At 40.4% G+C, this 13,239-nt stretch overlaps 1 protein-coding gene across 1 annotated transcript; it reads right to left on the bottom strand.

The window, feature by feature from the left end:
- Positions 1-102: 102 nt before the first annotated feature.
- Positions 103-10,317, bottom strand: LOC310865689 (uncharacterized protein; the record flags this gene model as incomplete). The annotated part of the gene is made up of 6 exons (XM_083774901.1): positions 10,198-10,317; positions 7,757-7,851; positions 7,060-7,183; positions 5,772-5,911; positions 734-3,520; positions 103-126 (listed from the first exon to the last, which is right to left on the bottom strand). The coding sequence occupies exons 2-6, from the start codon at positions 7,757-7,759 to the stop codon at positions 103-105; spliced, it is 3,078 nt and encodes a 1,025-aa protein (XP_083631027.1). The 5' UTR covers positions 7,760-7,851; positions 10,198-10,317.
- Positions 10,318-13,239: the final 2,922 nt, after the last annotated feature.

The following is a 13,239-nucleotide window of genomic DNA, read 5'->3' on the forward strand; positions in this document are numbered from 1 at the left end:
TCTGTGGGGCAGAAAGATTGATGTCTGGTGCTGTGGTCTTAAGATCAGGTACCTCAAGGTCTGCTTTTGGCAAATCAATATCAATGTTGGGAAGACTAACATCTAGATCAGGACCCTCCACATTTGCTTTGGATAAACCAAACGTGGGTAGTGAGAATTTGGGTAATTTGAATTTTGAAGATGTGTCTATATCAACATCAGGTGCTTGAAGATCCACATCTGGGCCCTTGATTTCAGCTTTGGGCAAATTTATGTCTAGATCTGGAGTAGACAGCTCTCCCTCAATCTGTGGGGCAGAAAGATTGATGTCTGGTGCTGTTGTCTTAAGATCAGGTACCTCAAGGTCTGCTTTTGGTAAATCAATATCAATGTTTGGAAGACTAACATCTGTCTTAAGGTCAGCATCAAGGTCAGGTCCAGAGAAGCCCCATTTTGGCATTTTGAGAGATGGAAATTTCAGTTGTCCAGTAGAAGCATCAATATCAAGATCAGGAGATGTCAGGTCAGGTACCTCAAGGTCTGCTTTTGGTAAATCAATATCAATGTTTGGAAGACTAACATCTGTCTTAAGGTCAGCATCAAGGTCAGGTCCAGAGAAGCCCCATTTTGGCATTTTGAGAGATGGAAATTTCAGTTGTCCAGTAGAAGCATCAATATCAAGATCAGGAGATGTCAGGTCAGGTACCTCAAGGTCTGCTTTTGGTAAATCAATATCAATGTTTGGAAGACTAACATCTGTCTTAAGGTCAGCATCAAGGTCAGGACCGTTTATTTTAGGTCCAGAGAAGCCCCATTTTGGCATTTTGAGAGATGGAAATTTCAGTTGTCCAGTAGAAGCATCAAGATCAGCATCCAGATCTGGGGTACTGAGACCTCCTTCAAGAGTGGGAGCTTTTAGGTCAGCTGTTGGCAAACTGGCATCAAGATCTACACTTGGTACAGATATGTCTGATTTGGGCAGGCTGAGATTCAAATCTGGAGCAGCGATGTCTCCAATTTGGGGACCTTTAAGATTCAATGTTGGAGCTTTAACATCAATATCAGGCCCTGATAAATCTGCTACAGGCAGGTTGATGTCCACATTAGGAATAGACGCATCCAGCTCTGGGGTCTTCAGGTCAGTATCAATGTCAATGTCAGGTCCTTTCACCCTTGGTGCCGACAAGCCAAACTTTGGCAATTTGATTTTGGGAAACTTGAATTTTGGAGCATCAATATTTGCATTAGGTCCTTCAATCTCTGGTGCTTTCAGGTCCAGAGTAGGTGCTTCCAGCTCCACTTTGGGTAAATCAACGATGGCATCAATGTCTGGTGCCTTTACATCAGCATCCACATTAATAACTGGAGCTTTCACTTTTGGCCCTTTGATTTTTGGTAGTTTGATTTTAGGAAACTTAAATTTACTATCTGGGCCCTTGATATCCACATTAGGCAAGCCAACATCAATATCTGGAGTATCAATGCTACCCTCAATTTGAGGTGCAGAAAGGCTAAGGTCTGGTGCATTGAGATCCACGTCAGGCCCTTTCACATCCAAGTCAGCATCAAGATCCACCTTGGGTCCTTTCAGTGTACCAAATTTAGGTTTCTTTAAGCCAAACCATTTGAATTTTCCAGATGGAGGATCAATATCAACATCTGGAACATCAATGTCTACCTTAGGGCCTTCCAGGTCAGCTTCAGGTAAACTCAGATCAATAGCTGGTGTACTTATATCCCCCTCAATGTTTGGAGTGGAGAGACTCAAGTCAGTTGCTGAAAGGTCAGCATCAAGATCCACCTTGGGTCCTTTCAGTGAACCAAATGTTGGTTTCTTTAAGCCAAACCATTTGAATTTCCCAGATGGAGCATCAATATCTACATTTGGAATGTCCACATCAAGCTCGGGGTGGCCAATATCTATACCAGGCAACGAGAGATCTGCATCAGGTGTGTCAAGTGACGCTTCTATTTGAGGAGTTGAGAGACCAACGTCGGGCACATTCACATCTGCATCAAGATCAATCTCTGGTGCCTTTATCTTTGGTCCTGTGAGCCAGAACTTGGGCTTTTTTAGTGTTGGGAATTTAATTTTTCCAGAAGGGGCATCAATGTCACCATCAACTGTGGGTAAAGTCAAGTCAACATCTGGTGCCGCAATCTCCCCATCAATTTTTGGAGCAGAGAGATCTACATCTGGTGTTTTCATGTCTCCATCAATGACCAGATCAGCTTTTGGACCATGCAATTTAGGCTTCTTCCACTTCAAATGAGGCCAATTGACCTTGCCTGAAGGAGCTTCAACATCAATTTCTGGGACTTGAACATCCACATCGGGGACCTCAACATTAGCATTGGGTAGACTCAAGTCAACATCTGGTGCATTAATCTCACCCTCGATCTTTGGAGCCGATAGATCAATAGCCGGTGTATTCAGGTCTGCATCGATGTCCAGATCAGCTTTTGAACCATGGAATTTAGGCATCTTCCACTTCAAATGAGGCCAATCGATCTTGCCTGAAGGAGCTTCAACGTCAATTTCTGGGACTTGAACATCCACATCGGGGACCTCAACATTAGCATTGGGTAGACTCAGGTCAACATCTGATGCATTAATCTCACCCTCGATCTTTGGAGCCGAGAGATCAATAGCCGGTGGTGTCAGATCTGCATCAATGTCCATGTCAGCTTTTGGTCCATGAACACCGAGTTTGGGCATCTTCCAGTTCAAATGAGGCCAGTTAATTTTACTGGATGGAGCCTCACAGTTGATATCTGGGACTTGAACATCTACATCGGGCCCATTAAGTTCAGCTGTAGGCAGATCAAGGTCTACATTTGGTGTGCTCAACTCACCATCAATCTTCTGTGTAGACAGGTCTATATCCACATCTGGTCCTTTGACCTTGGGATTTTTCCATTTGAGATGTGGCCATTTGATTTTCCCTGATACATCTGGGGTTTTCAAGTCCACTTCTGGACCATTCACATCCACATTTGGCACACTTAAATCCACATCTGGAGTTTTTACATCTACTGTAGGGGCTGAGAGATTTAAGTCTGGTGTCTGCAGGTTACCACTGACCACAGGGGCTTCTAGGTCAACATTCACATCTCCTGATGGTGCATTGGCTTTGAAATGAGGTAGTTTGAAGTGTGGCATCTTGAATTTGGGAGCCTTGTAATTCAATACACCCGTCTTGACTTCTGGTGTCTCGATCTTAAGCGAGGCATCGGGGGTGCTGAGCTGTGGAGTTGTAACACTGACATCAGGTGAGCTGAGGTTACCATCCAGATCTGCTCCTTTTATCACTGGCCCAGACATTCCAATGGTTGGCATTGTGAACTTGGCACTTCCGTCAGCTGAAGGTGTGTTCAGGGTAAGATTGGGCAACTCCCCATTCAGAGTAGGACCACTTATTTCACCCCCCAACGCACCAACTGAATTTAACTGTCCATTTAGGCCATCAAGCTTAATAGCTGGCATGTCAGCTGATGCATCCATTGAGAGTTCCTTCTTTTTGTAGCTGGCACTGAGCATCTGTAGACAATCAAGGGGTAAATAAGTTCAGTTGGGAAACACTCAAAACACAAGTTCACTAACCATAACAGACAACATATGTTTGACATCACTATTATAGGGATATCCCTTTCAAACATGTTTGGGATGATTTTAACATATACTCTGGCTATTTTGACTATTTTCTTTATTTTCTTCATTTTCCAGAAGAATATATAAAAAATAAATTATAAAGGAACTCTGGGTTTGTATAGGAAGGTATGATAAAATCGGTATCAAATATCAAAATACTGAATCAAGCAACTTAAGTTGCCTGGGGTGCTCACAAATGATAAAAAAAAAAGATCCTAAACATGCTTGAAAGTGAAATCCCTTTAACTAAAAGAAGTTAAATTTATTTCTATGATTTTGGATAGTTAGTTTTAGGCAGTTAATCATTGGTGAATAAGGTAAGCTTATCATAATCTGCACATTCCAAAATGTAGCCATTAAACCCTATGGGGACCTGCAAGTGTCTCAGGACCCCTAAACATGAAATCTCTTCTGCGAAAATAGCCACTCTACTAACTCACAATACAATACAATATGCTATTTTCACAGAATGCTTGCCTATTACGACATGACCAGAATAGCTAGGAAGCTTGTGGTTAATTAATGCTGTCGTACAATGCTGAAAATACAAATAAAAACTAATCTAAAAGCTCACAATGAGTTTCATCTGCAAAAAGTTGTGCGTTTGTAAATACCAAATCAGGCTTTATGCAGGTACACTAACTATTAATATGAAAGGCTAATTTCCTGACTTTACTGGTTTGCTCTCAGACAAATGTATGAAATTTAGTGTATGAAATTTCCCCAGGCGTCCTTGAGAGGGCTAAATGTGTTAATATAGCATCAGAATCAGTTTAAAGGGATATCTCACTTTCAAACATGATTAGGGTTGTTTTAACGTCTGCTCTGGCTTTTCTGAGCACCCCAAACTGTTTTTAAGTTGCTTTATTCAATATCAACGCATTTGATATTCATTTCACCAGACACGCACGTACCCTTCTTATACAAACCCGTAACTTCAAACTCCATTTTAACCATGATATATTAATCGAAAACGCATATCCTTGGTTGTGGTGACTGATATTGTTCTTCTAAATGTGTGAGGGTGCAGTGTTTTTTTCAATTTCATTTTCAATTTTCCAAAAACTAAAGAAAATACATGAAAAAAGTAATTGGCCTGACCACGTAATAGGACAATATCAGTCACCAGAACCAAGGATGGGTGTTTAATCAATTATTGTTAAAATAGTTTGAAGTTACAATGGTTTGTATAGGAAGGGGGCGTGTCTGATCAAACATTATATCAAATATCTAAATATTGAATCAAGCAACTTAAACTGCCTCATAAAAGGTGCTCACAAAATATCCTTTTAGCCCCATATACAGTATTTGTAAATATGGTAGTCGATCTACAAGCGCACTGAGCATAGGTCCTAGATAGAGCGCATAACATTAAAGCGCAATACTTCCGATATCTGGGTTCGGACAGGTTTTCCAAAGTTCGGATGGCAGGTCTTTTTAGCTTTTACAGTAAATAGTCCGGCAGCCAGGGTTGTGGAGTGGGAAATAGTTTATTAAATAGTCTATATACATATTACATTCATGAATCCACTTGCTGACCAGCTGTCGGTATTGAGCAATTTTTTTTATAGGGGTTTATACGTGTCCATACCATTAACAACCTATATGGCAAAATGTAAAAAATGTAAAAATGTCATTATGCTTTAAGTAGCATGCAACGTGTCAAACTAGGATTTTTTCATGATTCCGAATCCATTCCAATCATTAGTTTTGCACAAAAAACAAAAACAAATCATCACAATCAGCACATTTTGGGCAAGTGGCTATGGCCGTTTTTAGCCCAAGGAGTGTTTTTGTACAAAACTAATGCTTGGAATGGATTCAGAATCATGAAAAACCCCTAGTTTGACATGCCACATAAAGCATAATGACATTTTGAAAATCTTTTTTTATATAGGTTGTTAATGGTATGGTCACATACCGGTATATCCCCCTATAAAAACAATTGCTCAGTACCGACAGCCTGACAGCAAGTGGATTCACGAATGCATGTATATAGAAATATATATGTATATAGAAAATACATACCAAATTTCCACTTAAAAACAAGAGAAGTCTGTTGGCTGCCGGACTACAAACAATTAAGTTATAAAGTTCTTAAATGGCAGCAGCAATGTATGATGTGGAGTTTGATCCTTACCTCTGCAGGGCTCCTCAGAATTCCATCCAGGGACTCGAGGCTGATGCCGGCATCATAAGGCTCCAAGACTTTTAGTATCTGAAGCACGTCGTCTTTTCCGAGGTGGTCTAGGTGTATGGTGGCAGAAACAATCTCATCTCCTATAAAAGCACATAGCAAGTTATCAAAACCATTTAACCACTACGACCCTATAAACTTTGTTGACCTGTGTCCCCCAGGAGTCTACACTGTGTCCCCCAGTGGCCCCACTACACTAAATATCTTCTTTGATCTACAAGCTCACAATGTGCTACTTTGGGACGAATGAGCTTGTAGATTAGTTATTTTCACCAAATGTTCAGTTGTTCACCTAATATGACATGCCAATAGTTGGGTTACAGCTTCAAAATTCATGGTAACATTATGGCCATAATGTATGTTATAGAAGAAAACATGACATTCTCTTAAGCTTATGTTAACCACAGACCTTTTCTCTCAAAGGACAACTTTAGTTTTTTTCAACCATGGTTCATGTTTTAGGTTGTTATTAGAGAAAGTAAAAGATGAGTGTTCTTTTTTCTTCATTTGCTGCTTTCTTTCGTTTTAGGGATTTTAGCGGTTTTTGACAGGGGGGCGGGGGCATTCGAGCATGGGGCTAAATATGTATTTTTTTCCAAGATTTTATAGCGATTAATTATTTTATTATTTGCTATAGTCCTACTAAACTCCAAGAAATTACATCCGACCACAAAAGATCACAGGATCTACTGAATGTGTCAAACTGACATATTGAGCCTATAATGACACACATTGTGGCTTCCCCCCATTAGGCTACCTTCACATCCAGTAGATCCTGTGATCTTTTGTGGCCAGATGTAATTTCTTGGGGTTTATTAGGACTATAGTAAATAATAATAATAAATGGCCATAATATTTTGTAAAGAAATACATATTTAGCCCCATGCTCGAATGCCCCCGCCCCCCTGTCAAAAACCACAAAAATCCCTAAAATCAAAGAAAGCAGCAAATGAAGAAAAATTAACACTCATCTTTTACTTTCTCTAATAACAACCTAAAACATGAACCATGGTTGAAAAAAACTAAAGTTGTCCTTTAAGCTTATGTTAACCACAGGCCTTATTTAATACTTAAAATGTAAACCCAAGCAGAATAAAATAATTGTAATCTGGCAAAGCAACTCATGCATTGTTGTTACTTCCAGGAGTAGTTTATACATGTTGACAGATCATGACTGGGTTATTTTTTACAACAAAAATAAAATACACAAGTTCCCCTTCTCATGTCCTACCTTGCTTGAGGCCACTCCTTGCAGCGATTGCGTCATCTTTAACTCCTGTGATGATGACTCCTCCTGTCGCAGAGTTCTCCAGGGGCAGGCTTTCAGCGATTCTGATAGGTTGACTGTCCTCACTCTGGATTTGGGCAAATTTACACACAATTTTGTTTATTTCACACACGAAAATCCAGAGAGGTGTGTCACACAACCCCATGGACTTATGCTAGCCGCAATTTGCAACACTAGGTTTTTAATGGGTTGAATTTGAATCTCAAGTTGCAACACCAGCCAAATTACCAGCCCATACATCCAAACAGAAAAGTCCTATCTGATTGTATTAAACAACATTAAACTCACTAACATTGCAACTGTATGAAAAGCTTGAATTATCCTCTAATTGCAAAGACAATGTTATGAATAACATGAACAACACTGTATGAGCTACTTTCCGTGCAGATGATAATTTTTCTTCAGTGTTGGAGAAGCACTCTTTTTCTATAACATGAGTTCCTGCTGCCTCCTGCATTATGTGCATTTTCAAAACAGGTGGTTCGCAGGGCTGTTGTGTTGAGTGATTTCCAACAAGCATTTCCATTTTCCAAACAATGAAAAATTATCACGTGCACAGCATTTCTTAATCTTGACAGAAAATAGCATGTCTACAATGTATGTTTATGTAAAAACTTAATGCAATTATCTTTAAACTCACCATGATGACTTCAGAGGTGCATTTACATACACATATCAAGGAAGTGGGTAACAGGAAATCGAGATGTTTATAGAATCCAACACAGCAAACTTAACCTGTTGAACACAAAGACAAGACATTATGGTTTTTTGGTGACATATTTTTTTAAGATACCATAGTATTCTCTCTCTCTTTCCTCCATGAGCCATAAGTGTTTGCATATGCAATTGTTTGTGTGGATGCATGAAGTGAATGAATGCGGTATCAAGCAATGAAGCAAACATCAAAACCTTCCCCGCAGTTCATGAGACATCATTTCAGACATTTGAACTTGCAAATCAAATGGCCTAGTTGACAGCTTCAAACCAAAACTTAAATTCTCTGCTACTACCCCCATATTTTCATCATTTACAACTCCTCTTCAATGTCAGAAAAATAATTACCAGCTAAGAGAGGACACTGAAACTGTACTAACAAAAGCTCCAAGCAGGGGGGGAAGTGGCACTTCAAAGGTGCTGTGTTCAACCACTCTCACACCTGTTCTGAATGTGGATAATTAGTCAGGCTGTCAGCAAGGCAAATGTTTCTGTAAGGTGTTTACAAGTAGCCCCATGCACAATTTCACATTCTGCTATTCCTAATTTATGCTTTGTTGTACAACTGCCATGTGCCGAAAATAGCAGATCTACTAGCTCACAATTCTGTAGATCAGATCAGCTTATGATATTCTTTGTTTAGAGACAAAGCAGATGGATTGTGCTTTAAAATTGCTGGCTGGCTGACAACTGACTGCAACACCCACCCACACACACACACACACACGCACAAGCACACGCACACGCACACCATTTTACCACCTCACACTTTAGGAATCCAATCCTGCCAGGGTTGCTAAAGGGAATGTGCCACAAACCAGTTCGTTTGGGTACGTGCTAGGTGACATGCCATAACACACACACACACACACACACACACACACACCTCTCCTTCACAAGCCTGAACAGTAACACACACACACACACACACACACACACACACACCACACACACACACACACACACACACACCGCAGAGTTTCATAGCCCATTCCTCCAACCACACCCTAGTATACCCTCAATTACAAATGTTAATGCATATAGAGCTCTAAGAATAACATGTTTACTCAAAGTGGTAATACTATACATTTAATGGTATCTGCGTCAAATATTGCAATGGTCTACGGCCAGTGGACAGTATGTATTGTGAAAATAGATGATGGTGCTTTGGTCAAATCAGAGATAATTTGTCATGTCCACTTTCCTTAAAAATCCAGATAAATAAGTAATGCAAATTATATAATGATTAAACTCAGAGCCACAGGGTATAGTTTGCAAGCCAGCAAATTATAAAAGTGCACTTGCGAATTGATTTGTTGAAATACAATCCTAATTCTAATAAATCCAAACTATATTGTAGCCCAATGATGCCCTAGTGCTCTTCATAAATGGCATTGTCTGTGTCACTGTCATTTTAATTGAATACAGTAGCCTACTTTTGATGAAAATGACACCAAATCCAATCAAAGTTGATGAGCTAGTGCTACTGTGTACAAGTCACATAACGTGATGCAATTCAACTCAATGTGAACTTATAGATCGTATATTTTCAAAACATGTTGACAAATCTTCACAAAATCTATTCAGGTGGGGGTCCACACTCCACAGCCAAATACATAGCAAGTTGAGGGTCCTTAACATCATGAAAACGTTTGAGAACCACTGGTCTAGTTAAAGCCCTCCACAAGTAACAGTTGTGGTTCAACACAGCCAACCTCTATGTTAGTTGTTACACAAACAGTGAGCACCCATCACACAGTGTGAGGACCGCAGTGTTGGACACACTATTCAGTCATACACAAACGGAGGTAAACCGATAAAAACTAAAAATGGCCAATAATATACAATACTATTTTTACATTTCCATAAATATCTGCTAAAGATTCATTGTTATAATGTAATGCATTGTATTGAAGTCAAGGCTTAAAACATGTCTGTGTAGGTCAACACTAGTCTACACAACACAATAATCATGAAAAAATATTATCTAGCTGCAATTTGAGCATTGCCCTCAGTTTGACATCAAATACAATATTTCCACATCTCTGTGGAAATATCTTTGCGGCTCCCATTTGGACCCCATCGGACCAAGCTGTCACTTAAGTCAATCATACATTATCTATTAACCAGCTCCCAATCTATTATGATACTCTCCATAGTTGTATTTCACCCATGTGTTACCTACAATCAACAATCTACAATCAATATTGATGTATTTTAGCGCTTCAATATACACATAAAACCATTGGTTTGCTATCAAATCCATACCTTTTTGAACCAGGGCTATCCTTCCTAACCTTAACAGCAAATCAACAACTGTATACATCTTCAGTGCATGCAATGTCATCTAAGAAGGCATGGACTCACCTTCTGATGCTGCCAGGGATATCTCCACCTTAGGAAAGTGTTGGTAACAATGTCTCCTCCACACAGTATCACAGCTGTTTTGTCAAGGAGGATGATGGGGCTGTCAGTTAAATGCCTTTAGCTGAAGCTGGAGAACAGGTTGAACAGCATCAGCACCGCCTCTCCTACTGACCCCCAAACCAACAACCCCCCACCCCCCACCCCCTGTTCTCCACCAACACACCCACCCACACACCCACGCACGCACACACCCACGCACGCACACACGCATGCACGCACACACACACACACACACACACACACACACACACACACACACACACACACACACACACACACACACACACACACACACACACACACACACACACACACACACACACACACACACACACACACACACATACACACACACACCTCTGAACACTATCACAGACGGAGGGACATGCCAAGCAGACTTGCAAGCTTGGTGACAGCCGAAACTGTCTAGAAAGAGCTAGTGCAAGAGAGAGAGAGAGAGAGAGAGAGAGAGAGAGAGAGAGAGAGAGCTAGAAAGAAAGGAAGGAAGGGAGATGTGCATGCATACCACTCCTTTAACAGGCTTAACCAGGTTTACAAAGCAACAGAGGCCTTAAATAATTGCCAAAAACCCAGCAACATTTTTTATTTTGTGTATAGTCACGCGTATTGGACACATGCACACGCGCGCTCACACGCACACATGCACACACACACACACACACACACACACACACACACACACACACACACACACACACACACACACACACACACACAAACACACAATCACACAGCACTTGCTAGTTGTGATTCAACCATCTGCAGTTTAATCAATTCATGATCGAATACAGATTCTACCTGGCTTGATTTGACTTAGCTATGTTTTGCACTTATTTCAGTCTTTCTCATTCACCTCACACACACCCGTCCTCATAATGCTTCATTTATTTGTCTGGTTTGTGTTTCCCCCAGTGTTGATAGCAAACAGGATTTTGGGTTTTTATAGACAACATTACTTTAGCATTATCCTTGCTAATACTACACACAACAAAACCCAGCGGCCCAGGATGAGTCATTACCTAGCCCTTCTACACATTTAAGACAATGTGATGACTGAGTGAGTGACAGAGAGAATATTAGAAATGAACTGGAACCTTGACAACCAACCACACACAGGCAAGCTGGGTGTTGTCAGAATAAGATGACAACAATGAGCAATAGCAACTTGGATTACAAAAGTATTTTAACGTGTGATTATGGTTGTTGGTCGAGGTTCAGGTGCTCCCTTTAAGGTAATAAAATGAAGACAGTCATAATTCGAAAAGTGCTTGTTTGTGTTTAATCCTCCCCTCCCTCAACTGCATAGATAGATAACGTTTCCGGCAGCGATGGCCGAACGGTTTGCGGAGCGGTCTTGATATCGGAAGGTCGCTAGTTCGTATCCCCGGACCGGCACGTTAAAATTACCACCGTTGAAGTGCCCTTGAGCAAGGCATTGAACCCCTACTATGAAATGTTCTATGAGCAGGGCCTGGCTGTAAACAAGTTCTTGAGCTTAGTCCAGTTACCCTGGGTAAACATGGTAAATTTGCTTTGCTTTCCCTTTAAGTCACAGTGTAATATATAGAAGTCGATATCCACTATACTGAATGCATCAAAAGGCATGAATTGTAAGTATAATGTGAGTTTGATGTAATGGCTTTAACTCACCATTTCAAAATCATAACTCAACATTCTGATTTTCTTTCTCACAAATGTGAGAAAGTTATTCTCAAATTGGGGTCCAGGGAACCCCAGTGGGTTCCATGGGGTCCCAAGCAAAACGGGGAAGAGTTTCTTTTAACTATTATTTTGCAGTTTAGAAGTTAGCCCCAGAAACTAATTTGCAATTCAGTACTATGTATTTTTACTGGAAATGTGCTTCCATACATAGCAACCCCTGCAGGCTGTACAGCTGCATTTTACATAGTATATTCACTCCCTCCACCATTCTCTTTTGGTGTGGCTTCATCTGGAATGGGAGTAGGAGGAATAGAAGAGTTGCAGGTTGTCTTTTGAAAGGCAAATAGGTTGATGTAACTCTTATAGTTTAGTCTAGTTTCTGTCCTCCCACTCTTTGAGGCGTTACCACCACTGGCATATGTATTAGTGCTGCCACTGTGGAGATGGTTTACAGAGAGGCTAGATTACATACCAATGAGACACTATAAAGGAATTTATTTCTAGTTTCACTAATGACCCTGTTATTAGACAATGACAAATTGAATCATTATGTAGGTGTGGTTAATCATCACTGGCCATGGTATTCACTTACTCAGGACATTTCCTGTAGTTTCAGGTGTTCACTGCAAACTAGACATTGAGAGAATGTATAAGTATTTATGACTATTCAGATCATCTGTTACTTTCACTCTCTCCCCACTGTTATGATGTTATCCAGTGTGGCAGATTTTGCAAGAGAAATAACCAAATACATTTGCTATTTGAAAATAGCAGACCTACTGTACAAGCTCGTAGATAAGAAATTGTTGGGGGGGGGGGGGTGGGGTGATAGGCAACAAAGTCTTATGCACACCTGATAGGCTCTGAGATGGGTGCGTAGGCAGGGCTCAATGTATTCAGAAAAATGCACATAAAGTGCACAAAGACCTGCACACCGTCTGCACTTGCAATATGAACACTTTATTAGTACAGGCAATGTTTCGGTCAAAGTCAAAGACCTTCTTCAGGCATCTGCTGAATAATAGGTAGCCACACAGCTATACATACACATAGATCCACAATATCCAATCACAATCACCCTTGTTAATAGGGATGAGGCCCATAGCAGGTGGTGAGCTCATTTGATTAAGTGATCTATAGTCCACATAGTTTATAGGCCTATATAAACAGCAATTACTACGCATCTTCAATTAACTATACAGAAAAAACTATGCAGAGATCAATACATCAATCACAATACACCTCCATATATTAAAATAAAGCAGAGAATTTGTATTTTTATAAATGTTAGACATAAAA

Source organism: Protomyctophum parallelum, assembly GCF_964188405.1.
Source record: "Protomyctophum parallelum genome assembly, chromosome: 10".
Classification (NCBI taxonomy): Eukaryota; Metazoa; Chordata; class Actinopteri; order Myctophiformes; family Myctophidae; genus Protomyctophum; species Protomyctophum parallelum.